The sequence below is a fragment of the Halichoeres trimaculatus genome, unplaced genomic scaffold (genome assembly GCF_033239565.1).
Source record: "Halichoeres trimaculatus isolate MK-OKI-2021-1 unplaced genomic scaffold, fHalTri1.1 fHalTri1_scaffold_11, whole genome shotgun sequence".
NCBI classification, from domain to species: Eukaryota; Metazoa; Chordata; class Actinopteri; order Labriformes; family Labridae; genus Halichoeres; species Halichoeres trimaculatus.
Genome location: NW_027437189.1, coordinates 33,021,807 through 33,049,487, shown reverse-complemented (window position 1 = coordinate 33,049,487; position 27,681 = coordinate 33,021,807). Strand labels below are relative to the sequence as shown.

The window sequence follows — 27,681 nt, the reverse complement described above, 5'->3', positions numbered from 1 at the left end:
TAAGATCACTGGCCTGCAGCAGCTCTCCCTCTCAGAGATCTTTGACAGACGAGTTTTACAGAAGGTACAGGCTATCCTGTTTAGCTCTGACCACCCACTGTTGGAGGAGTTTATCTCTCTCCCATCAGGAAGGAGATATAAGGTACCTATGGCACGTACTAATAGGTACAAATTTTCCTTTGTGCCACGAGCAATCACTGCAGTCAACTTGCCTAACTCTTAATGGCAATGCTCAGTTAACATGACATATTTTATCCTTGTTTTATATTAACAACTGTTTTTACCCATGACCGCACTTCTTTTATTCTCTTTAAACCCTTTAAATCATTATACAGCATCAGGGGTTGTTCATGTTGAGTTGGCTATGCTGTATTCTGCGATGTTGTCTTGTACAAATGTTTGTTTGTTTATTGATTGTTGTTGTTTGATGTGCTGTCACTGCAGACAAAATTTCCCCTGGAGGGACAATAAAAGCTCTGAACTGAACTGAACTCTGAACCGCTTGATATTGTTTAAACAGAAATTGTTAAATCATGGAGAAATGAAATCCTCATCATCTGACCTTCAGGAAAATGGGATTTAACACAAGAGGCAGAGTCCAAAACAATTGGTGAAATTACACAGGAAAAATGCATATATACACTTTTTTTTCTTTCTGAGTAAGGTAGATTAGATAATCGTAAAAAAAAAAAAAAAAAAAAAAAAGATAAAAACAAAAAAGACCTTCACAGTGGCACAGATGGCCTAGCGATCTAGGTAGCACCCTAGGGATGGGTACTGAATTAGGTACTTTTACAGGTACTGACAGAATTCTGTCAAAAGTACTGGGTACTGATTCACGTAAAATAAAAGGTACCATGTTAAGTTCCCGAAACCCATCCTTGTGACTATGAGGCAGTGGAAAAGTAGGTGATTTCCCATGCTGGGCATGAACACAGCATTGTAAGGTTATGTATTATTTTTTTTTAAATATTATTCTTATTAAACTAATATTTTATTTACCACAAAAACATGAAAAACTACCTACAATTGGTACCAATTGCCAGGTACCAGGCATTGGCACTGTATTGTTTCAAATGTGAAAGGTACCCACCCCCATCGCACCTCATGAGGTTTGTCCTCCAGCAGCTGGCTCAGATTTGTTTCCCACTTTACCCACTGTCCTCTCCTCTCTGATTAAAGACATAAAAAAGACCAAAATACAAAAAAAAAAGCCTTGACAAAAAAATAAAAAGTTATGACTTGATCCATTTCTCTCAAGAAAATTATGAGGCAAATAAAAGCTTCCCTGATTGTATGTACTATTTAAAGAACCAAGGATAGTTTCTCTGAAACGCTCTGGAATATAAAGAGTATGAAATAAAAGCTTGTTAGTCTTATGTCCTTTAAACATTCAGTGTTAAGCTGCGTTAAAGACGGGTTTTCTCGCCTGTTAGAGATTTGACACAAGCTGCAGCGTGTCTCCTCCAGTTTTAGCTCCCCTCTGAGGGTAACAATAGATTCCAGACACATAAACCTGCTTTACTTTGTAAGGTGTCTCCACTGCGTTGGATCAACAGTAAAATTATAATCTACAGATGCTAAACTTTAAAATAGCTGAAATTAATAAATCATCACTGACGATAAACAGCAGTTCATGGAAAAAACATAGGCTTTATTATCAGACACTTTTTTCTGCCTAAAAATGACCACAGCAGACATTTGATCACAACATGGAAGACACTGGAGAACTCAACCACTCGTGCACTGATTGATAAATGCTTCGTTCCCTTTCTTCACACAAAAAACTTTGAAATGACACATATGATGCATAGATGATACTAGAAGGAAGACTGATGGATCCTTGGAAGAGCAGTGTGTGTGTGTGTGTGTGTGTATGTGTGCGTGTGTGTGTGTGTAATTTGAAAACCTAACTTCAGGGTCTAGCGAGTAGTGTGTTGCATAATGTGTGTGTTAGAGGGTTCCTCCATCTGCAGATTGAACGGCTCCCTTCTTCTCAAAACAGACGCTTCTCGTAGCTGTGGGGGAGAGGAGACAAACAGATTACACAGATATCCCATCATGCTCCCTGAGGTTTCCTGTTAAGACAGAGTGAAGGCAGCAAAGAGGAAGTTTGACTGAGGCTGTGAGTGTTCGGGGTGAGACATGAAACTCTGACAGCTTTGAACACAGTAAATGATAAAACTGAACTAAACCATGTTATCTAGGTAGAAACATCAGTTTGATTGTGTGTGTGTGAGTGTGTGTGTGTACCTGTGCATACTGTGGACTCCACCCTCTATTTGAGCTGACGTTGTTCTCTTTTCAAATTTCAGATCTCCGGAGTACATCATGGCTCTGAAAGGTGAAATGTTCAAACATAAGCAGTCAGTGTCTGTTTCCATGACTTGTTTATTTTACATGACAAACAAATCCACAGGTTTAGTTCCTACGACCTTATGGATCAAGTTTTGTTTTTGCCCTGGATGCTTTTGCACTTAAATAATTTCTTATGGTTAAAAAGTTGATTCATCCTGTGGTTATCCCTGATCCTGCTCTATCAAACATAAGCTCCGACATACTCTAACGTAACACCCTCTTCAATAAGGACAGTTTAGAGTAGTGTGAATCTTATAGTGAGAAGGCTGACTGAAATAGAAAAACGTTTGTCGTTTTGAAGATCTGTCTGTCTTCAGTGTGTGATGCGCATGTGCGCATGCAGGGGCGTATTTAGTGGTTTGGGGGCCCAAGGCAAACCCAGTCAATGGGGGCCCCCATGTCCTTGTAACTCATCTTCCTCAGAGCTAGACTGGCCTTCCCTGGGTCCACTGTCTCTTTCTGAGAATCCAGGCATGAGACAGTGCTAATCTTGTACATGGTAACTTAACACAACTAAATGCATTTCCTCAAGTTCTGTACTTTAGTTTGATTTTGAAAAAAGTGAATACATCATTTAGTCCACTTTGTCCTGGATTTGAAATCTTTTATGGTCAATTGACAGCTTATTTGTCCCACAGTGGGGAATTTACAGAGTAACAGTAACAAACAAGAAAGTATGAAGTGAAAAACATTACAATAGGTAAATCTTGAAAAAAATAATTTAGTAAAGAAAAAATATGTAAATATCAAGCACAACATAAAACTGGAGAAAAAAAATCTACTGAAAGAGGTGATATTTACAGTTACCATACTTTTTGGTACTTTTATTTTTAAGTTAATGTATTTTTGTTAGACCCCCTGTCCAGTGAGTTATGTATCCAAAAAAGAGATTTTGTACAATAATGTTTATCACCAATTCAAAAAGTTTGATTTGGGGAAAATGATCCGGTTTCCTGGACAAGATAAAGTCCTTAGAATCCTAAAAGTCTTATATGTTTATCTCAGATCTCAGAGCAACATTGTTTTTATTTCCGACTTGGTTGAAAATAAGAAAAAAATGGGGGAAAAAAGTGTTTTTTACCACTTTCTTCCTGAATCAAATTGTCAGATGTGTTGTAACATGGAATAGCACATTGAATGATAAGGGAGGGGGAGTATACCCAAAACCATAATTAAAGATTAAGCCTTTTGATGTATTTTGAAGCATGTGAAGTAAGATTTAGAAAAAAGAAATGCTTGCAAATGAAGAGAACTTCATAAATCAGTTTTTAAGAGATGCTTTAGGGGCCCCTGGGAATCTTGGGGCCCCGGGCAACTGCCTGTGTTTGCCTAATTGTAGCTACGCCCCTGTGCGTGTGTACGCGACGGCGCTCTCTCTTCAGAACAGTATAGAGCTCAGGTGGAGGAGACTGACTGAGCCAGTGACAGAGAGGGATAATTCAAACCACAGTGTCTCGTACAGTGTCTGTGACAGAGGAAGCTTTAAGATATATGCAGTCACACAAATGAGACCAGATAAAATTTTTACTCACACACGCTGAAAAAAAGGCTGCATATGCGACCATTTGGGTCACAGTCTCGAGCCCTGAAACCCCAGCTTTTGTTATGCTGTTGACGTCTGCAGACATCAGTGTGATTAACTGTATCTGTATGCTTAGTTTCTAGGTGGTGTTTTAACGACAAAGCTCATTTTACTTCTTGATGTTTCAAGCCATCAAGAGCACTGTGGTGTTGCTTTTTCCACCACTGGGTTAGATGTTCCAACTGCAGTGTGCGATTAACCTGCTGTAAAACTAATGTACGAATGGTAGACCTTATTCACACTGTTTGACACATTTACTGCACTAGTTTTTGTCCCAACTACTTTTCTGTATTTCAGACCCTTTAAGCTCCACTTCCACCAAGTGGTCTGGTGTGGATCAGTACAGTTTGGTATAGAATGGGTCAGTAAAGCCTGATCCTGAGAGTTACATGGTGATTTACATGGTGATTTACATGGTGATCTGTGACTTGTGTGTTTTCACCTGAGTTGCGTGAGGCTCTTGGCTCCGATGTCCTGGCAGGAGTGTTGAGTACCAGCCAGCAGGTATGGAACAAACTTGTGGATGGAGCCTTTGTCTTGCACAGCTCCAGAGACACCCTGAGCTACTTTGATCTTATCACTTTCACTGTGAGGAGAGATGGAAGACAGATGACAGATTAACACTGTACGTGGAACACTACACACTCTGCTTTTCAGTATTCCTATTCCTATTTTCTGTCAGGTCAGCTACACAAACAAAACCAAAGTGTTTTTGGTAACATCTCACTAAACTACATTTGGACTGTGCATAGGCTGCTTGTATGAAGCTAAAGCTCTGAACATTCAGCAGAAACTCAACAACTCTTACGGGGGAAGGGATGTCTTAAAATGAATGGATGAGGAGAAAATGTTAGAGTTCAAAAGAGCATCAGGACACGAGACTAAAAAGGAATTACGAAACCATGCAGAAAAGGCAAAAACTGGTACATTGTTCAGAATGCAAGAGAAGAAATGTTTTAGGCTAAAAATGTTGTTTGCAGGTCGAAAAAGTCTGAATATGAAAAGTAATCCAGATTAAATCTGGCCTGGATAGAGAAACTTTTAAACGTAATCTAAAAACTCACTTTTTAAGCCTTGCTTGTATGTAGAGTTTTATTATCGTTAATGACTATTATAATTATAGTTATTTATTTCTTTTATTACTTATTCAGCCTTGCTTTTATGTAGAGGTTTATTATCTTTAATGACTATTATAATTATAATTATTTATTTCTTTGTATCAATTCTTATCATTACATTTTTGGTTTAGTATTTTTTTTTCTGATTCTTTATTCCATTTTTATTATTTGCTTATATATTTTGATATAGTTCTTATCTTTTTACATTTAATTATTTTAGGCTTAATTTTAATCTTCTAAAATACTTGTACTTGCTTTAAATATATTTTCAGTGTCTTGTTTGGATGTCTCTTAGTTTTATTGCTTTGCTTTTTCTTGCATCTGTTGTTATCTTGTATCTTATTTCAATTGAGCTTCTGTGATGTGCATTAGTCATACTACTAACTAGCATTATTGTCATATTTATGTATATGTGTGTATATATGTATATATATATATATATATATATATATATATATATATATATATATATATATATATATATATATATATATATATATATATATATATATATATATATATATATATGCACATGTGAGTGTATGTGTGTGTGTGTGTATATATATATACTTGTATGTGTGTAAGTGCACATATATTATATATATATATATATATATATATATATATATATATATATATATATATATATATATATATATATACACACACACACACATATTTAAATATATATGTGTATATATATATAAAATTTATCAATCTTTTGTCTTTATGTAAAGCACTTTGAGCTGCAATTTGACTTTGCATGAAATGTGCTATAAAAATAAACTTTGATTGACTGATTGAAATCCAGATCCTAATCCTGCCAAAAAAAACATCCTGACACATTTTGCCCATATCGCCCCCTAATGGAGAACATGCAGGTATAGGTGAGGTTTAATTTCATAAGACTGTGATGATGGATGAATGCTGGCCCTTGGTTATTTTCACAAAATCCAACGTGTTCATCTCCAAAGGCAGGCCAGACAATGACCGATTTTATTCACCACTTACAAGCATCTATACACACAATACACTACTGACGACACATGATGTTAAGCTCACGTCTGTTTTTTTTTGTTGAATAAATTATTTTTTATATCAACAGCGTGCATTTATTCCCTGAGAAAGCAACACTCTGAGCCGTACAGTCTGTCAGTGCAGTATCTGTGTCTTTGTACCTGAAGTATCTGGTCTGAGAGCCCAGGTTTTTGTCCATGGCATCCAGCGAGCCCATACCGCGGTACTTCTTTAGTCTGATTCCATCAGAGAAGAAATATTCCCCAGGAGCTTCGCTTGTGGCAGCCAGTAGAGAGCCCATCATCACTTCACACAGAGAGGAAGAGAAACAGAGGTTAGCAGGAGGAAGTGAAGCTCCATGAATGGGAATTACAGAGACAGCTGAAAAGCTTAACAGTGAGGGGAAAATGGGGGAAATTGGCCTTTTGTTGTTCAGTGTAGTCATTATTTTTCATGGGAGCTAAAAATATCACAAAGAAAAAGAAATGATCTACTGTTCTGATTTTAAACTCTACTGGAATGTCTTTAAGGATGACATCTTGTTGGAAAACTTGACTTTCTTCCTTTATTGATTTTGCGGTATACTGAGTTCATCCTTCACTCGACTTCTCCAGCTCCCAGTCAACATCTTGAACATGGACCCTGACACATACGTACCTGTGGATGCTCCCAGTGCCAGCGCTTTGGTGATGTGTCCAACAGTCTGGATCCCTCCATCAGCAATGACCGGCACTCCAAAACGTCTGGCGTACTCAGAGACCTTATAGACAGCCGTGGCCTGGGGTCTGCCGCAGGCCAGCACTGAAAAGAAGAAGAGAGACAAACGTTGTGATGTAAGACTGTCAGTAGGCTAGCATGTTTCTGTTCTCATCACTACCGCTAGCAGGTGCTTCTGAAGCATCACATCACCTACGAGGAAAGCTAACTGAGCTCAGCACACACGGCATCTCACAGCAGTTTTTTTCATCAGCGTGTACAGGCTGTTTATTATTTTAGCAGCGTATTATTCTTTTAGTTTCTGACATCAAAAGCTTGTCAAACATCATCAAAGAGCTGAGCGGCATGCAGGCTGGAAATTCCAAGTGGTTCAAGTGAAGTTAAAAAAATACTAAGAAAAAAAAACAAAAACAGGACAAGCAGACAAGCTGGAAATGTCCCTCTGTCTCAACGTTTGTTTAACTACATGTGAGAAAAAGGAAGTTAAACTTGTCACATCAGCAGATAAAACCCAACCACAAGAGGAGTCTGAAGCCATCTCCCATGAACTTTGCTGTATTTATCTGTTTGTTTTTTTCCAATCACAAATGTTACTCCTTAACAAATTATCTGCATATCATCATGTTCTGGACCCTGTATCTTAATTTATGCAGAGGAAAAAGCCCAATTCCTTTTTTTTATTATTGATCTTGTTCTGCTTCCTTTGAGCTCTGGGCTGCACGGTACTTACCCAAACTAATGATCCTGATCCTCCTTCACTCAAACATTCAACGGCCTGATCTACTCATGTGAAAAAAGGGAGACAAACCTGAAAGCTTACTACTTACACTCCAGTGTTTACATCACAACTATTGAAGTTGCACCGTTTAATGATTGTACCGTCAGTTTTTTAATAATTCTGCCACAACTTCAGAAACAGATCTTTTCCCCCTCAACTGTTTATGGGCTTGTGTTTAAATTGACATATCTATCTTTTTAATTTTCATTTTTACATCTGCACAAGTTTTGTATACTTCTTTATGTAAGTCTAATTAATAAATGGTCTTATGGAAGGGGGACATCAGTTTTAGGATTAATGTGTTACAATGTTCCTGTTATGTACAGATTGTAACCTGCTGCTGGATGCCTTGAATTTCCCTCAGGACAAAGACAGAAAGAAGTAAAGAAAAAACAAAAAAGAAAGAATGAGAGAAGAAAAAACAAAAAAAGAAGGAAGGAAAGAACAAAAGAAAGAAAAAAAGAAAAACGAAAGAAAGAAAACATTAGAGAAGGAAAGAAAGAATAAAGGAAAGAAAGAAAAAAAACAGAAAAACATGAAAGAAAGAATAAAGGAAAGAAAGAAAAAAAGAAAGAAAAAAGAAAGAAAAAACAAGAAAACACGAGAGAAATAACAAAAGAAAGAAAGAAAGAACAAAAGAAAAAAACAAAAGAAAGAAATGACGAAAGAAAGAAGGACAGAAAGAAAGAAAGAAAACACGAAAGAAAGAACAAAAGAGAAAAGAAAGAAAGAAAAAACAAGAAAACACGAAAGAAATAACAAAAGAAAGAAAGAAAGAACAAAAGAAAAAACAAAAGATAGAACAAAAGAAAGAAAGAAGGACAGGAAGAAAGAAAGAAAACACAAAAGAAGAAGGAAAGAAAGAACAAAAGAAAGAAGAAAAGAAAAAACAAAAGAAAGAAAGGAAGAAAAAATGAAAGAAAGAAAACAGAAAAGAAAGAACAAAAGAAAGGAAGAAAAAACAAAAGAAAGAAGGAAAGAAAAAACAAAAGAAAGAAAGAAAAAACAAAAAAAGAAAGAAGAAAGAAAGTAGGAACGAAAGAATTAATGAAAGAAAGAATGAGAGAAAGAAAAGAGGAAAGACAGAACAAAAAAATGACAGAAAAAACGGGAGGAAGAAAGAACAAAAGAAAGAATAAAGGAAAAAAATGTGTATTTTTTAGAGGTGAGAAAAATTAATTAAAAAGTATCAGGATTTATTTTTTTAATTTAAATCCTTTATCTTAGACTTTGTTGGAAAAAAGTTGCAGCTTTTCTCCAGCAGAGGGCGAGCCATTTTCCTTTGACTATCTAGCAACGTGATGTTAGATCCCTTGAATAAATCTTAGAATCCAACTCACACCTGATGTGTATTTTTGGGAGAATATGGCTCCTGATATAGTCTGTTGACATCATCACCATCATCCAACTTTTCCACATGGTCTGGTTTTAAAAAAGCAAACCAAGAATCTTGAAAAGGAGAAATAAAAACTGCATGGACACCCCAAAAATCCTCAAAGAATCAAATCTGGTAAAAAGCATACGGTCCCAGCCCTCAGTTTGGTTTGTATCTAGTTTGGTGTGAATCTACTAAGAAGCCACTTAAAAGATAAAGGTCTGAGTTCCATACAGCCTTAAGAGTTATTATTAAATGTTTATTTTATAATTTATAGTGAATAAAACTCCCTGTGAAATGCTCACCACCAGCAGAACCAAACACAAGCTCCACTGGATCAAAATCTGATGAAGTGTGCCTTAAAGTTTGAACTTCAGCAGCAAAAATTGCTCTTGTGACAATAAATTATGTGCAAGTTTTTTACAGCGTAGAGACGCTTCTTAGACTGAACACTGCAGCTCAGTTTATCATACGTGCTTTAAGTTCAGAGAATAAGAAGTGTAGTACAACATTAGAGGTTCCCCTCACTTCATTTGTTTATTTTTTCTACATCCTCATTGCAGACGGACTGGAAAAACCCTTGTGCCATGTTCAGGTGACACACAGTGCTGTCCCCAACTCTGTCGGTTTGTTAAACGAGGGTGGAGCTCCAGCTCCATAAACAGTTATATTAAAGGCCATGTTCACAAGTAGCAGAGTGTCTGGGAAACCGCGTATATTTTCATATATTAACGCCTGTCATCCACATGAAACCACAGCTTTACACCACTGAAACAATGTTTTCTGAAAACCCCAGACAAAGTGAAGATGCTGGTAAACTCCAGTTTCAAACAGAGTTTTTGGTTCTCTAATGTCACAGCTGAATGACAGGGGTTCAATCTGATGAGAAGGCACAGGTTTCATGTCTGAAAAACACTGAAACGTCTGGGTTTGTCATGCTTCAAGACGCATCTATAGGCAGATTTACTAGGTGACTCGTAATGACAGTATTTTTAAAAACTAATGAGGGCTTGTCACAAAGCGCATCAAGACTGACTATATCATAGCAAGTTTATACACTTTTATTCTGAAATCAAGCTTTTTACAGACAATGCCAATACATCATTCTAATGAAGAGCTCTTCACACAGATATCTTCTTGACTCACCTCTCCAGCCCTTGGCTCTGGAGAGGTCCTCACACCTTCTGCAACACCAGCCTCTTTAATGCCTCTGCACAGGTTCCACTAATTACCCTCACACACTCAGTAAGTTAAAAACACACCGGTAAACAATTCCCTCTTTGACGTCCCATAACTTAAAAAACTTTGAACTTAAAGAGACATGACGGATTCATTAGACCGTTAACTGCTGTCAAAAACCCAGTGACGCTCATTTTTCTTTTTTAAAATCTTTTTATGGTTTTTTACTTAACTTCCATTTTGTGATGAGATGCTTTGGTAAGTTCAACTGATTGGGTAAAAAAAGGAAAAGAATGAACTTAGCTCTAGTCAAAGATCCAGTTCAGCTCACCACATCCACCAACCACATGGAACAGGGACACCTTGTGGTTGCCTCTGCACCTCTCAGCCATGTTTGCTTATTTCAATGCTGTTAAAAACTGGGTAGAGGATATGGATGAGAGGTGACAGATGAGACAGCTGACAGATGAGAAAGGACGAGGGCCAAATAAAAATCCTCTCACAAATTCTGAATGGACAAACTTTATGAAGTTTCAGTTTTATTTCAAGACTTGGCCCCTCCAGTGAAGAGGTGGAGGTGGGCAATGTGTCTCTGTGAATTTGATGCTTGATTTGGTGCCACCCACACAGATGAAGCTAAAGACATCTGAAGGACTGGATTTGACAGCGTCTAACTCTGCTGGCATTGTCAGGAGACCAAAGGGTCAGTAAGGTGGACAGAGGAGTAGCCACATTCAATCGGTACGACAGATTAGTGAGGACACAGGAACAAGCAAAAACACCAAAACCCCAAAACGCCCAAGGCCAGCTGTCAACACAAACAAAAAGAGACTAGTACCACTACCTCCTACTTCTACTGATGCAAAGCTGTTAACCAATCAGTGCAGCAGGCTGTGAAGTTGAGGGGCGGGCACACTGTGACAGTTGAGCCTTTAGGAGAACCCGATGCAGGCCAAAGTGTTGGGGAAACTTACTGGAGAATCCCGTAACAGTGGTTGGGGTTTTGGGGCTGTGGAGCTTTAATGCTGGAGGTACACTGAGGGGAGCTGGACACGGACACATAGACCGGTGTACAGACACATACAAACACACCCCGACACCACGTGAAGAGGCAGAGGAGAGTATTTGAGACAATGAGAAAATGAAAAGATGATAATGACAAACAGAAGTGAAGTGACGTGAGCAAAGAGAACAAACTGGAACAAAAATATCTACTGTGAAATGAATTTTCAACTAGATGGAGACGAGGAACTTAAAGACAACACACACCTTCACTTCTAAACCCCTCCAGAAAATAAGGGTTAGTGTCAAACTTTTCTGTTGAAGTTGATAAAGAAAATCAAACGCTCCTTTTCCTCTTAAGATTAAAAATCCTTACATTCACCTTTCTGGAAACTTTAGAAATTACACTTTGTGTTTACCATTAGCCAGTAACAGATTACTTTATCTGTGCATCTGACTTGTGTTACAATATCAGGGCTCCAGACTAACATTTTGCATTGGTTGCACTGGTGTGCCTAAATTCTTTTTGGGTGCATTAGCACAAAATCTAGGTGCACCCAATTTTTTCACTGAGTGACTTTTTTTGGACTCTCCACAACTTTCATATAAAGTGACTGATTTTTAGACAAGAATCAGATGTAGAAATGCTGCGTTCGAGGCAACCCGTAACTCGTATGTTTCCCAGTTGAAATCTCCGAGTTCCAACCTGAAAGCGTTCCAGGCAATTTACAACTTCGATTTGAGCGCAAGGAATTCTGGGATGTAAACAAACCAGCATGGCAGAAATTTTTAGATTTATGCTTGGTCATTTCAATTACCAAAGGAGCCTGCAAGTTCTTTATTTAAGTGAAATGGACGAGGGGAAACCACTGCATCCACAGAGGCTGTCATATTGTTTTGGCACAGATGTGACGTCACAAGTCGTAACTCGGAGTACATCGATCTGGTACGAGTTCTCGGGTTGTAAGTTACAAGTCCGACTGCCGTTCCAGAGCATTTTCGTGAGTTACAGGTGGGAAATATACGAGTTACGGGTTGTCTTGAATGCACCAAAAGATGCCTGTCTTAATTTGAAGCATAATAAAAGATAAAGTGTTTAAAATGCTTCACTGAGCTGAGACCCTAAATCATGCCTCAATAGCTGTGTCCCAACCCAGGGGCTGCAGCCTACAGAGGCTGAATCTGAAGACCGATGACATCACAGCAGTGAGTCGAAGGCTGTCCCATTTCAAAGGCTCCTCTTAAATGTGGCCAATGAATCCTGCCTCCTTTTTGGGTGCCACAAAGGACGGCCTCACATATCCAAAGATTCATTGCGCGAGAACTCTAAAGATGACTGACAGAACTGGTCCTGTTTAATCCAGTCTTGAAGGATTTCTGGGAACAACTATGTGATTTTATTTCTAAAACATTGAAGAAGACTTTGTTTTACTGTGAAAAAAAATCTGTTGTATGACCTCTTTTTAAATAATATACTGAGGAAAAAACAGTTCTTTTTAGGTCTTCTCATTATGGAACAACTGTATGCTCATAAATGTAAATTATCTGGGGAAAAAAACTTAGTTGATGATTTCTTTTATACGAGGAGTTCAAAGAATTCAGTTATCTCAAAAAAAGCTGTGTAAAAATAATAACAGCTGGCATTTTATATATATATATATATTTTTATTTGATCTTATTCCCCCCCATTGCTTGTTCAAATGTTGAAAATGTTCATTGTTGCTAAACTCTTACATGTTCATTGTGGTTCTATATTAATACAGAAAATAATAATTATAAAGTAAAATATTTAAAAAACAATGGTAGAACAGACCATCTCAATTCAGTTTGGCCTTTGCGGTCTACACAGGCTACAAAGACCAGGTCCTCTGAATGCTGCAGCCCCTGAATTTGAACACAGCTTAAGTCCTGTACCAGGTCTCTGCTTCCTGTCACATGTCCCTCAGAAGGCCAGACCAACCTGTAACCTGACGGTTACTGCCTGCTGCTGAAGTACAGCTGGGAGAGGGGACACTTCCTCTTGACACTTGTCACGCCAAATAATGGGATTTTTACACAAGTTGTGCTTTTTAAAAGTTTTGACATAAAACAACATTGACCTACTTACAAATGCACTACTGACAGCCATGAGTAAACTCTGTGCATTGTGTTCCTTTGTTGTTCCTCAGCCAGGAGAACTGTTTCAACGAGTGCTGTCTGAAAGAAAACATTTTGGGCTTTTTATTTTGAGTCTCAGGGCTGGGCTCTATTTCAGACTTGGTTCTCTCCTCTGGTTCTGATTAGCTGCTATTGCTGAAGACGCTGAGGCCTTGGCATTTTACCAATGACCGAGAGGTTGGTGTCTTGACTGGATGGACTCTCAGTAGAAGGGATGCCAATGTTTGTACTTGTCTTTTTTTCCCTCATTTTGTTGTGTTTGTTTTCTTTTTCTGTTGCAGTTAGCCTACTATGGCGCTCAGGTTGCTAACAATTTAGGGCAATAAGTGAACAGGACCACAGCCAATCAGAGGCATAGACCCGCCCAAGCTCTGTCTCTTTTTGGTTTATGACCCTCCTATGAGTGTGAGAGCAGTCACAGGAGAACACAGAGAGATGATGTGCTTGCAAAATAAATCAGTTGTCACCCTGGCAGTAACAGGTGCACCAGTGCAACATATGAAAAATGTTCGGTGCACTCCTTAAAAGATTTGGGGGCACTCTGGAGCCCTGAGTAATCTCAGACTACATCTGAGCCCAACCAAACAGAACCCATGTTTTGTTTAAGAACTTTCACAGGATGTCCAAAAGGGGGAGCCAGAACAAAACTGTCAAAGGAAAACACCTGAAGAGGGGAATGTGTCTCACAAGCCTGACTGTACATGAGGAGTAAAGTTGTTCCTGTCATTCTCTCCAGATGAGGCCCAGATGCAGGTGTAGGATTAGTTTGTTATTCCATGATTTAGTGATTAAGGATCCCTAGAGAAAACTGGACATGGTGCTTCTATATGAAGCCTATTACATCTTTTATATTTTTCCTCTCCGCTCACTGATTTGCAGATCCAATAACTACTCTGAGGTTGGCTCATGGCTGCCCTGGGGCTGCTCTGTGAGCGGCACTGTTTGAGTTTTCTGATCAGTCACTCACCTTCCTGTGTGATGCAGATGGAGCCGCTGCCCATTCCAACCCTCAGTGCATCTGCTCCTGCATCGATCAGGTTCTTGGCCTGAGCAGCAGTCACCACTGCAACAGACAAACAGGACTTAAAATGGAATACTAGGATCCAGAGTAACACCTCTGTCTAATCTGGACTTGTTAAATACAGAGAAATGTAATTACCATTTCCTCCAATGACTTGTAGGCTTGGATACTTTTCTTTGATATATTTGATCATGTTGATCTGGAAGATGGAGTTGCCCTGAGAAGAATCCTGGAGGTACAAAAGGAAAGTATGAGCATCATGACTGTGCTTTTGTTAAATCTGTATAGTCTGCTCTGATTTATTACACCTTAATCATCCTTAACCTGTTAGATATGTATAGTCTTATCTGGTTTATGTCCAAAGATCATGTCCTAAAAGAGCATCTGAAAAATGTGAACTCTTCAAAAAAAAGTTTCTCACTGTCCTCAAAGTGGACAATGTTTCCAAAAGACTGACAGGAGGGTGTGTGAGTTCATTGAGAAATGTAGCAAAGGTATGACCATTACCAGAGCTGTCATCAGAACTACATTTAAAACACAGATCATAGTGATTGGATTTAAAGCCAAAAATGAAAACAGTCTCTAATTATTATTTCAATGATTTTCTCAGAATTTCAGAATTGCACTGCTCTAACTTCTCACTTGATGAATGCTGCACTAAAATTTATATTGTTGATTCATTAGTCCAAGTCTATATGGTTCACAGGAGTCTCCATCTCTAAGGGTTTAGTAAAATCCTCCTTACCAATACAACCACATCCACGCCGCTCTGTACCAGCAGGTCCAGACGGTACTTGTCATCGTTGTGCGTGCCAATGGCTGCGCCACACAGGAGCTGTTTGCGAGAGTCTTTGGAGGCCAGAGGGAAGTCTCTGTTCTTCTTCAGGTCTGTGCGGGCAATGATGGATACCAGGGAGCCTTCTTCGTTCACAATGGGCAGTTTGCCTGGAAGAAGAGAGGAGAGGTTCAACGTGCACCAGTGTTCCAGTCGGGATCTACGTTCATTTGCTCTGTGTCATTAATTCATTCACTAACTGATCTGTGATAGAAGTATCTCTGACTTTTAACAACTTCATTCATCATCCTCACCTTTCTTACTCCTTTGGAGGATTTCATTGGCTTCTTTCAGTGTCACCCCAGCAGGGGCGACCACGAGATCCTCCAGCTTTGTCATCACCTGCCAAGACGGTCACACACACATCAGTTAATTCAGAAAACATCTACGTTAAACACACAGAACGGTTTAACTTCTTTGAGGTTTCAAGAACTCTGAAAAGTGATCCTTTAACAGTGACCAAAGGATGGATAACCAGAGATGTTAAAGAATGCAGGTTTAATATCTGTAATGAGTATAAAGGTAGGAGGAAATGAGGAAGACGTAGGTTTCTTTTACACTTTGGCAAACAGATTTAATGTTTGACTAAGATTACTAGGATTATTATTTCATTTGGTAATTTATGAACCTCTTTATCAGAAAATACCATTGCCATTTACAATGAGAAAACCCAACCCAAGACTTAAGTTTTAACATTTCATGTAATTCTTTGGCTGGCCTTTAAAGCCGTGATTCCACCGAGTAGTCCAGCTCAGTTCAGTTCAGAATGGTGCATAATAATTTGCAGTTTTAATGACAGATGTTAAGAGAAATATCAAAATAATCTCTTTGTACCGTCTCACTTTTTGGCACTTTTCTGTTGGGCTACCCAGTGTACCTTTCTAACCCTGAAGACCAAGCTACTACACAGATGGCACAGCTATTGCCTTCCTGCTTGCACCAAGCCAACCAAGTTATGGTTGTGTAAGAGCAAGAACGTTCAGAGCTCAACGAACCAAACTGGGACAAACTGGACCACTTGGTGGAAACGTACCATTACTGTCTCTCCTTAAAGACTAAGAACAGTCATTCTGATATGAGAAACTGCGACACAGTAAGAACGATTGTTTCTTTATACAGTACTTAAAAAATTGATTTGACCAACAACCAGTGTAGGGTGTTGAAGCAGTATAAAACTGACTATCAAAAAACTTTTTATGTTTCTGTAATGGTTCATCCACCAGGATGTGCAAGCCCTTAAATCAAAATGATGTATATAATGCTAAAATACAATTATTGTCGTTATCCATGAAATCTGAAATGTACTGTTTCACAAAAAGAAAAAAGAAGTGAAGCATAGTATTATTATTATTTACAAATTAAAGTTATTAACTTATACTGCTGAACAGAAAAATGTGTTTTCGTGGTTTTATGTTGTTTTTGATAAATGTCTGACTTATCAGAAAATTTCAGTTCCTGGCTTAAATTTGGGAACAAAAACAACATATAAGTTCAAAACTTCTCGCCCTTGTTCATAATTAGGGATGCACAGATACCGATCCAGGTCTAGGTATCCGTGGATTGGTTCCCCTCAAAGCTGGATCGGTATCGGAGGGAAGGGCCTGATCCAGGAAAACAGCTTTCTCCCTTTCCTTTTTACCAGTGCTCTTGGAAACTTGATTTGGAACGTTACCTCTGGTGCATTGTTTTTGTTATTTACTTTATTACCAGTCTACAGGGTGAAAATATTACAATTAAATATTAATTATTTCACATTCTGAAGAATGTTTTTTACCAAACTGCTGGTAAACATTTAAATATGTTATAGTTTAAATAAATATTAACTTCAGTAACCCCATATACTAATTTTTTCTACTTTTACCCAAAACATTACCAGTTATATCCCACAGTAGGGCGTGCAAGTTATTATTAAAAACACTGGTATCAGATCAGTATCGGTATCAGCATCAAAACCAGAAAAGTTGGATCGGTGCATCCCTATTTATAATGGTGAAATAAAGATTACAGCACTTGATAATGCTGGGTGGTTTTCCTATTTTTATGGCAGGTGGTCTAAGTAAAGTCACAAAACATTCCTCAATCCCTAAAAAAACACAATAGTATGAAAAAGCCACAGGCACTCAGGTGATTTAATTGACTTACAACATGGCTTATGACCGCTACTCTGTGGTCAAACCAAACCCACCTCACTCAGCGGCAGGTTGTGGTCCTCCTCCTTCAGGAAGTCGATGTCTCTTGATGAGATGATGCCCACCAACTTGCCGCCCATTTTCCCGTTATCTGTGATGGGGATACCACAGAAGCCGTGGCGAGCCTTGGCCTGGAAGACGTCCCGGACACAGTGGTTGGGACTCATCACCACGGGGTCAGTGATGAAGCCCTGCTCATAGCGCTGGAGTGGGGAGGGAAGGTAGAGGTTTAGAAATAGGAACGATGGTGAGGCAGGAAGGATTCAGACGGGGGGGATGAGGACAAAAGGAGGAGTTACAGTAAAGGCGTAAGGTTTTCAGTTAAGGGCGGCTGGATATGACACTACTAAGCATTTTCTTAGCCTACATTCTTAAAGCAGTGGAGAAAAGGGTGGCAGACAAAAACACACTTCTACATCCTCTGAACTGACAGCAGCATTTATCAAAATGGAGAAAAAAGACAAAGAGAAGTTGATGTGAGATAAAGAGAAATGATGAGCATCAAAACAAGGACAAAACATTGAAATTATATGAAAGACTGGTGAGATTTTGAAATCAGAGAAATCAGAAAAATCAGAGAGATACAGATGAGGGTGAAAGAAATGAAAACAGTAATCAGTATCACCTTGACTTTTCGAACTTCATTTGCCTGGAACTCAGGCGTGCAGTTGTGGTGGATGAAGCCGATTCCACCTGTTAGCTGGGGGACAGATGGAGCAGTGTCAGACCACTGGTAACTATAATCCAAATAAATCACGTGTTTGTTCTTTACACACTTACTGCCATGGCTATAGCCATGTTGGCCTCTGAGACTGTGTCCATGGGAGAGGAGACAAATGGAGTTTTCATGGTGATTTGTTTGGTGAGTGCTGAAGTCAGATCCTGCACAAAAGACATTAAGGGACATTCAATGATTCTGGACACTGTGAAACTATACCCAAGATATTTACTTTTAATAAGAAAGTCCCAGGAGTGTGTGATGACAGACAGAAATCATGGTTTTCTGCTTTAATGTACAAGTTTTGAGTCTCTTTCTTACTAAACCAGGTCTTACGCTTATTGCAAAAATAAAACGTCAACTTTTACAGGAATAATCCTGCTCAATCATCTCCTATGGACCTCTATACATGTGTGTCAGTGTCGGTGTCTGTGTCAACCCCCTTCTCTGTTGATGTTTTGGTTGTGTTGAGATATTTCTGGGCGGAAAGTAGACGTGGTTACATCAGCCAATCACAGCGCGCCCAGTGCGCAAGTGACTTTGTGTGTTAATGATTAGCTAGAGGAAGAAGCTAACCTGAACTACGATAGCGCACGTAGCACAGAGGAAGAAAAACACAACTAATATGAAATGAAACGCAAAACAGATAAAGCTTTTTCCTAAACAAGGGTGAAGCTTGGCTCGACTTTCACTCATTTTTGGAACTTGGAGAACGGCATGGGATGAAGACCTTTTTGCTAACCAGGTATGTGCGAAATACCTGTGATTAGCTTGTGCTAACATGCCAAGTCTGGTGCATGGCTCTGGAGTCTCTCAAACATAGAAACCTAATGCTACAGGTGGTTGCTGGGCTACTGAGTGTGATCACGTAGTCACGGTCAGAGGCTGTGGGTGTGTGCTGCCGCTGGCACTGAGCCAAGGAGGAGGAGCCCAGTTTGAATGTTGTGTTTACTAACAAGTAACTGAAATTCCTGCAGACTTTACCTTTAAGTGTTTAAGCAACAAGGAGGTTCTCCAACTCAAATGGACAAACTTTTTCATGCCGACACTTTTAAATAACACATAAAAGTTTTTTTTTAAAGCAATAACATAATCCACTAGTTTCCAAAAAAATAAGGCCAAGGGATTCAGGATATCATGTGCTCTACAGCCTGTGTGCCATTAACCTGTGATGGCTAATGTTAGCAAACCCTAGGTAATGACTGCTGCAGAATAGGGCTGCACGATTATCGCAATCGCAATCGCAATCGCAATGTCAGCACATGCAATTATGTAATCGCAAAAGAGGATATCGCAATCGCAATCGCAATGTCAGCACATGCAATTCAGATTTTTCTCCATGATAACCAAGCAAGTCTGTAGACTCATCATGACACAACTTTTTTTATTAAATCGCAAGCACAATCGCAATCGCAATATTGTCCACCTAATCGCAAATCGCACCTTTTCCCCAAATCGTGCAGCTCTACTGCAGAACAAACAGTTCCGTGTCCGATAACTCTACTTATGTGTCTCTACACTGCAATTAAGACTTTAAAATTACTCAATAAATGTCATAGTGGCAACTTTCCTCAAAAGTCAGATATTTTTAACGAAAATACCCGAATACACACCAAAGTCTAAGAAGCAGTGATTTCAGCTCCTGTTTATGGAGTCACTGTGTAAACCCAGTTCTGAGAATTTCTGCTGATCTCCTTAATCCAAGCTCGGACATCATCCCAGCCACAGATTAGTTTAACACCACAACACCAGCTTTAAACAGATTTACTGTGTTGGTGGAAATTTCATCACAACTCACCACTTGGTCTGATGTGAAGTCAATGTAGCCTGGCAGAATCAGGAAGTCACTGCGAGTGAGGAAAGAAAGGAGAAGTTAGGATACATGAGTTTGGATACTTAACAGCTTGAAACACATATTAGACTTTCAAACATGACGAATTGAAAGACTTTGATGTATTACAGCAATGTGTTGAGACTAAAGAGAAAATCTTTAAGTGATCCAAGACAGAAAAATGATAAAAGTATACGTGGCCCTGACTGATCTCATCCTAGTACGTGGTTCATATCTGTAAACAGAACTTGTTTAAGTAAACATGTTTGGCAGAATATTTTGTTGGTCAGAAATAGAACACCAACAGGGTCTTCTAGGAAAACTGTGACTCTGATGACTCCTTACAGGACATGACATGAACGTGTCATCATGTTTCAGTGCTGCATGTGTGAAACACTCTTACTAAGAACTCTGCCTATGGAGGGCGTGTGGCTCATGTGGCAATGAGAAGGTAAAACAGCGGGTTCAAGCATGTGACACAAGGAACTGACACTCACTGAACAATTATGAGCATGACTTGATAACGCAGTGTTGAATGCCTTTAAAACAAACAGGTAAAACTATGGTCTATGGTGATGGAAGGGTCTTTAATAACATTTGCTTTAAAGGGGACATATCATGCTTGTTTCTCCTTTTCACTATGCCAGACTAGGATGCCTGTAAAGCATTTCTGCCCTCAGTACAAGTCATTTAGTTCCTTCATTGCCCCACAATAGCGTTCTCAATATCCTCAGTTTAGGCCATTCTGAAGATCTCGCTGAAACACTCCGTTTCGAGAATTACCTCCAGTAACCTTGCAACGTCACAGCCCTTTGTGCTCTGATTGGTCAGTTCTATCAGAGGGGCGGAGGGGGTAGAGCCAGGGGGCGGTTTTTGCAGCATGGCAGTATTTACAAAATCGCCACATTGAATGGAGCAGACCGAGTGAGTTTGCTGTTTGCCAAAACTTCACCGTAAGGCATTGATAGTAGAGGTCGACCGATATGGGTTTTTTGGGGGCCGATGCCGATGCTTTCCAAATTTGGGCAGCCGATGCCGATATGCATAGCCGATTTTTCCAATTTGATATTCAGGCCGATAGTTAAATAAATATATATTTATCACATTTTTGTGAAACACAGCAATTTCTGAGCAACTAAAAGAAATTTATTACAATAAGTCGTGTCCAGTCCTCTGAACATTTATTCAGCTTTCAAAACAATGAAATATTTTGTCTGAGTAAACACACAATGTAACAAGCAGTAGTAAACATTCACACTCTTCTTAAAATGTCAAAAAAGAAATTTAAACTTATTAATATAATTTGAACAAAAGTATGTAATGTATCCAAGTGGTTCCACAAGTTTGAGGTGCTCATCTTTTTTGTGCATGATCAAAAATTGCGTCATTTTATACAATGGATCAAAAATCGGCTTTTTAAAAGAAAATACGGCCGATGGCCGATAGAGACAAATGTCCAAATATCGGGCCGATATATCGGCTGGCCGATATATCGGTCTACCTCTAATTGATAGCACTAATAAAATGGCAGAGTGTAGGATACGTCCTTTTGTATTGGACCCCGAGTCAGACCCGGACGGTTCTGCAGCTCAGGAGGAAGAAAACCCACCTGGACACAGATCATCTCAGGACGCTTCAGTGTGGTGGGTCAAACCGGTACTGTAACATGTATAGTTCATACGTGGAAATATAGGCAGACTTCACCAATAAACTATTTCTCTAACAGGGCTCCATCCTGCTCCTTCACTTTTCTCTGTCTGTTTTATCCATCATGCTGAAAGTGTAGTCTAAAGATCGCCTCTACCGTCAGTTCCTCACTATGTTATTACCGCAGCATTATTGTGGTCCAGGTTCACAGTGCATGTCAGAACAAGCATGCAAATATCACAGTCTCACAAGTATTACGGCGTCTGCTAAAACTACAGTGTTTTAACTGCTAATTCACCATGTAAAGCCGAGCTGCTCAGCAGAGCAGAGTCCCTGCATCCAGCACTCAGTCAGTCAGCTCTTGGTGGGTGTATCCCTCTGTGGTGGTTGTGTGACTAACTGACATCACAGAGGAGGAGCTGCTTTATCAGATTACTCCAATAAAAAGAAAGGATCCTCGTGTCGTCACGACGTTTGAAATCTCGTGGCCAAATGTCAATGACCTAATTTCAGAGGCATCAAATCTCGTTCTAGGATATCAGAAAAAATACAATATCTCATTTTTTGAAAATTCAGGGGGTGAAAGGTTTAGTTTTCAAATTTATTTTATTATATGTAAGTATAAAATCAGGGATCAGCATGATATGTCCTCTTTAAATTTGACACTATATTCTTTTCTCAGTGAAAGTACTGAAAAAGCATTTGTGAAATGGGGCTTGGCTTGTGACAATTTCACGTCCGGCTACATACTGCTTCTCTACTTCTAATATTGACCTGATTTACTTTGTGTGCCAGGAACAGCCAAAGATACCAAACTGTTTTTTTTTTTTGTCAGAGCATTTAAATCATCCATCAGGGCTTTGAAAAAGTTTGAGAAATACTGCTTGAATTTGTTCAGTCGTAAGGTCCAACGTTTGCCTTTAATAAAAGAAGGATGGATAAAATCTTGGATTTTAGAATTCAAACTAAGTCAATGCATGGCACTCTCTCTGCTTTGTTGTAAGGAGAAGTAGTAAGCAATGCTCTAAATAAAGCCAGGGTCCGCACAGTCCATCATAACAACACAGAAACATTAACCAGGACCTATATTTGGAACCAGTGTGTGTGCTGAAGGAATGTGTCCCCTTCTCCTTTCCACGAGGCTGCCATTCAGATCACACTGTGTTTTCACTTTTTAAACCAGCGACTTTATCTTTCTGTTATCTTCTGTTGAATGTGTGAATCAAAAAGCGGAAAACAATAAAACTGTCTGTCTGTCACTTATTTATCTTTACAGCAGGCTAATACAAACCTGTGTGTTTGTTCTGCTGCCAGTTGTGACTACACAGTTCATACAAGACACAGGGATGAGCAACATGAACTTTGCCCTCATTACAAACTAGACAGCAGATCTAAACCTGATGCTCTTAACTCTTTATCATACAGAGATGCAGTTTATAACCTTTAGGATCATGAGTTGAAAATTAAAACTATATATTGGCCATCAAAATTCAGAATGCATTAAGCAACCAATGAAAACTGAGTGAAAATAAAGATGAGAAAAATATTTTTTTCCACCAAAATGTCACGACGATTCTTCCAATGATTCGAGGTACTCCATTACAAAAAATACTTGAGTAATTTTCTCCGCCTCAAGGAATCGTTTAAAAAAGATCAAAAAGTGGTATTTCAAATAGAGCTGAGGCCATATCAAGAGAGTTTTCAGACCCCTCAAGCTACCTCTTATACAAAATAGCAACTAGCAACAAATCTATCTTCTTTTCTGGAGTTTGGAGACTAATGGGTCATTCTACGAGACGGGTGCCATTTGGGGGCGCAACATTTGATGAGATGTACAAGGCACAAAAAATGTGTCAAAGTGTGTTTACAAATTTTGGAGCTACCAAAGTAAGTGCTCGTATTGACATGCTGTATCAGAAAATTCTATTTCTTACAGAAAAAAAATCATTTTAACTGCTCTTTAACTAAACAAAAATGTATCGAATATTTTAGTATTCGAGTATTCTACTGAAAATCCCATCGATTAATCAGATAAAATACATTTTTGTTTAGTTAAAGAGCAGTTGTTTTTCAAATGAAAATTTTCCTCTTTAAGAAATAGAATTTTCTGATACAGCATGTCAATAAGAGCACTTGTTTTGGTAGCTCCAAAATCTGTAAACACACTTTGACACATTTTTTGTGCATTTTTTGTTTTCAAATGTTGCGGACCCAAATGGCACTGGTTTCGTAGAATGACGCATTAGTCTCCAAACTCCAGAAAAGAAGCTAGATTTGTTGCTAGTTGCTATTTTGTATAAGAGGTAGCTTGAGGGGTCTGAAAACTCTCTTAATATGGCCTCAGCTCTATTTGAAATACCACTCTTTGATCCTTTTTAAAGTTAAACTATTCCTCGAGGCGGAGAAAATTACTTGAGTAATTTTTGTAATCGAGTACCTTGAATCATTCGAGGAATCGTTTCAGCTCTAGTTTATATGATCTCAAATTTTGATTTGATATTTTCACTTTTACTGCAAATGAATATTGGCTCCAAATATTGGTTATCGGCTCCCTTGACAAATGATAATCGGTACTGGTATCAGCCTTGAAAAAAAAATATCGGTCTTTCCCTATAATTTTTACCCCAAAAGCGCCCAATAGCCATAAATTATGACTACAATCCTATCATTGTTGTCCTCAACTCCTCCACTATGAGCCCAAACAGTCCTGACTGGATCATACATGCACTCCATTGAAACCTTTAAAGTATGCTGTGGTATCTGATGAATATCAAAGTTCTGCCCATCCCTCAAATCTAGGGAATTTAGAGGTTAGGTCAACACCGTGAACTTGTTGGGTTTATCCAGGCCAACTTCTTCCACTCCTCCACGGTCCAGTTTAGAGGCTCATGTGACCACCGCAGGTGTTTTGAGGGTGGAAAGGGGTCAGAAGCACCTTGTGCAACAATCAGTATTTCACTGCGTTGTGACACATCCTTACCTCTGTCTATTTTTAAGTTACTCGTCAATTTTGAGGACAAAATGTTCACTTCCCGTCAAACATAATCCAACCACTGACAGGTGTGACAGGTGCTACTGTACATCGTTTTATGGGACATGGCTCATGGCACATGTCTCAGCCTGTAATGTTCATTAATTTTCACGGATCATAGGGTTGAGGCCATTGACTGTATAAAACAGGTAAAGGCTGATTGCTGAACAGGTAAACAAACTCTCTGAAACGGAAAAATCATAAACTTCTTCCTCACTTACTTGTTACAATTGAACTGTGCATGGTGTGTAGCTACCAGACTAACATTTAAGCTAGCAGTAATTTGTACAGCATAAAAACCTGGGTCCTGTTTTAACATTCAGCTCAATTTCAGTTCAGTGTGTCGCTAGGTTGGACTGTTGAGCCTATGGGAATTGAGTGGGAGTTTTTCGTGTCTTTACTTGTAGGTTAGCCCATCTCCACCGTTGAAAAGCTGCTGTCCCGTTAGCCCGTCCTCTGGTACGTAACCGGTTTGCCCGCTGATCAGGTAGTCCGCCATGAAGTCGAAGAAACCGGCACCAGTCCTCCAGTCTCTAATAGGAAATCAACCTGACAGAGCTGCTAAGGCAACGAGTGAACACACGCACAGAAATGCGCACACAGGCCCAGGGAGAGAGACCGAGAACTTTCTCTCTCGGGCAGTGAACGACCCTCGTTCAGCAAGGTGAGCTCCGGAGCAGCTGGGAGGGTTTCTGTTGTTTAGCGGTCTGTTAACCGGTTAGAACCGGAGAAAATACTCCGGTATAAAATCTATCTCTATTTTTTGAGGTCTTTCTGCAGTAAGAGCTCAACGCTCAGCTACTTGCCACAGCTTTCTGTAGCACACGTGCGTTATTCGCCTCGGACAGTGTTTCCGACGTTGACGTCATCTCCGGCTGCCCCGCCCCCTCGAGGGGATCAGATTAACATACGAATAACACAGTATGATTTCATTATTATGTAAAGGGAAGAGCTTTAAGGGTGAGATGACAGTTCGAGGACAGAAAAAAAGTCTGTTTTTTGTTCATGTCGGGAGAAAAGTCAACACATTAACATATAGAACAGTATTTTGTATCTATTTACAGATTATCTACCACAATTTTAAGGTTAAAACTGTTAAACTTTTACACAAATGTAAATTCAAATCTTATTTTCATTTTTTTTTTCTTTTTTTGTGTATTTGCCTAGACATTTTTTTTTGTCGAAAAATTAAGCAAAGATAAAATAAAATAAAATCGTATATTTTAATTTGTTTTTATCATTTAACAATTCTATTTATTCATTCTTTTTGTGTCTGTATGTTATTTGTGCACAAACTTTGTATGGGTCCATGAATTTTATATCCTGCATTCAATTTTTAATTTTTAATGTACATATCTTTTCCAGTTTATAGGGGGAAAAAATGGATTAAAAAAAATAAAATCCCGCTAAATACACTTAAGTACAGCACTTTGAGCATACTGAAAGGATTTTGATATAACTAAGGTTAAGGGGCAAAATATTTCTCCCTTTATGTAAAAACATCTTCTAGAGTGCCTTCAAAACTTTTCTTTGATCAACACACTTGCTGTATACCATCAAAAGCCTGCCTGTCCTTCTTTGGGAGAACCACTTGAGGGTGCAATCTTTCCTCACACTACTTTGTTGCTGAGGGAAGGGAAACTGGGCCACACGCATACGGTCAGGAGGAGCAGCAAGCAGCTAGCACTTTCTTGGCACTGCTTTACACATCACTATATTAGGCTGTGACAGACACCACCAGCTAATCCTAACCCTGCACCGAATGAGGTGCCAAGCTGATAATGTCAGAGGTGGCCTGAGGTCCTGTAGATTGGTTCATCAAATATTTTATAATTATCTGAATTTGCATAAATAACTAATAAACCTCACTGTCTGTCATTAATGTTTGCAACAAAGAAGTGCTAAAAGTAATTGAAACTATGGCACCCTAATGTAATACATGGCAGGTACATTATGTTCCTCTGTTTAAGGGCATAGATGTATCCATTTCATTTCTTTGACAGTGCTCCTACAAACCAATATTAGAGTGAGCCTGGTGTCTTAGTTTCACTCATTGGTATAAGAGAGCTGTACTAGGCCTTACCATGAATTCTAAATATTAAACTTTGCTCAATTTAAATTTCATGCAACACATTTTAAAAATCATATAATATGATTTTAGAAACAAAATAATGTACATATATTTAATTTTTGGGACAATCTTTGTCAGTGTTTTGTTAAATGGCTCAGGTAAATGGTCGTCAGGCACAGTTTGAACTATTGTTAGAAGATGGCTAAGCCTAGGTCTAGATCAGGGGTCTGCGACCTGCAGCTCTGGAGCCTTATACAGCTCTTGGGCTCCTTTGCAGTGGCTTCTTGTAGCTGTAAAATAAGTATTATTGAAATAAAGACTTTTTGTTTGTTTGTTTTTCTCATGCAGGGCATTAATGATTAATGATATCGACACCAAATATAATCATGATGTAACATTTTGTTCAATTGAATTTAAATCACATCTTGCAATAAAGCTTGCTACCTCTCTACTTCACCTCTTTCAACATCAACAACCCAACACTATCCTTGCACCTGTGGCTAACCTTAAATTTTAGACCCCTGGTAGGATTACTAAACCATCAAAAAGACCAATCTGGAAGAAAACACTGTTTTTAATTCTGTGTGGATGGATTCATTTAACTGCAAATGTGCTGACTTAATAGACATGCTTGATATGTGGCAAGAAATTAGGAAGGAAAAATAAAAATGAGCTGATATTATCAATCAAATTCAATTTTTTTTGTACTTCAACAATTTTATATATTCAAAAACTTCTCGTTTAGATATTATTCAATAAATTTTAACTTTGTATAGAATTATTTTACACCATTTTCTTTATTATGAAGTTAAATTTTGTGGCTCCAAAATGTTATTTTTCTAGGTGAGGTGAGGCAAAATGGCTCCTTTGATAGTGAAGATTGGAGACCTATAAGATTTGCAGCACATGGACTATAAACAGTTACCAATTCGTAGAGCTGTTAAGATGTATTTAACAACACTCACACTCAAAAGGAGCAGCTCATCTCATTCATATGTCATGATTATAAAAAATATTTGAATGTCAATCTTGCTTGTTCATGTCTCGACGCATTG

The 27,681-nt window shown here is 38.7% G+C and overlaps 1 protein-coding gene across 1 annotated transcript; it reads right to left on the bottom strand.

Moving 5' to 3' along the window:
* Positions 1-1,644: 1,644 nt before the first annotated feature.
* On the bottom strand, positions 1,645-25,445 carry impdh2 (IMP (inosine 5'-monophosphate) dehydrogenase 2). The gene is made up of 14 exons (XM_074682325.1): positions 24,957-25,445; positions 19,845-19,893; positions 18,109-18,210; positions 17,954-18,028; positions 17,325-17,531; positions 15,394-15,481; positions 15,050-15,249; positions 14,443-14,533; positions 14,251-14,346; positions 6,733-6,876; positions 6,237-6,381; positions 4,383-4,526; positions 2,254-2,337; positions 1,645-2,018 (listed from the first exon to the last, which is right to left on the bottom strand). Exons 1-14 carry the CDS (start codon positions 25,052-25,054, stop codon positions 1,997-1,999), a joined length of 1,545 nt encoding a protein of 514 aa, XP_074538426.1. The 5' UTR covers positions 25,055-25,445; the 3' UTR covers positions 1,645-1,996.
* Positions 25,446-27,681: the final 2,236 nt, after the last annotated feature.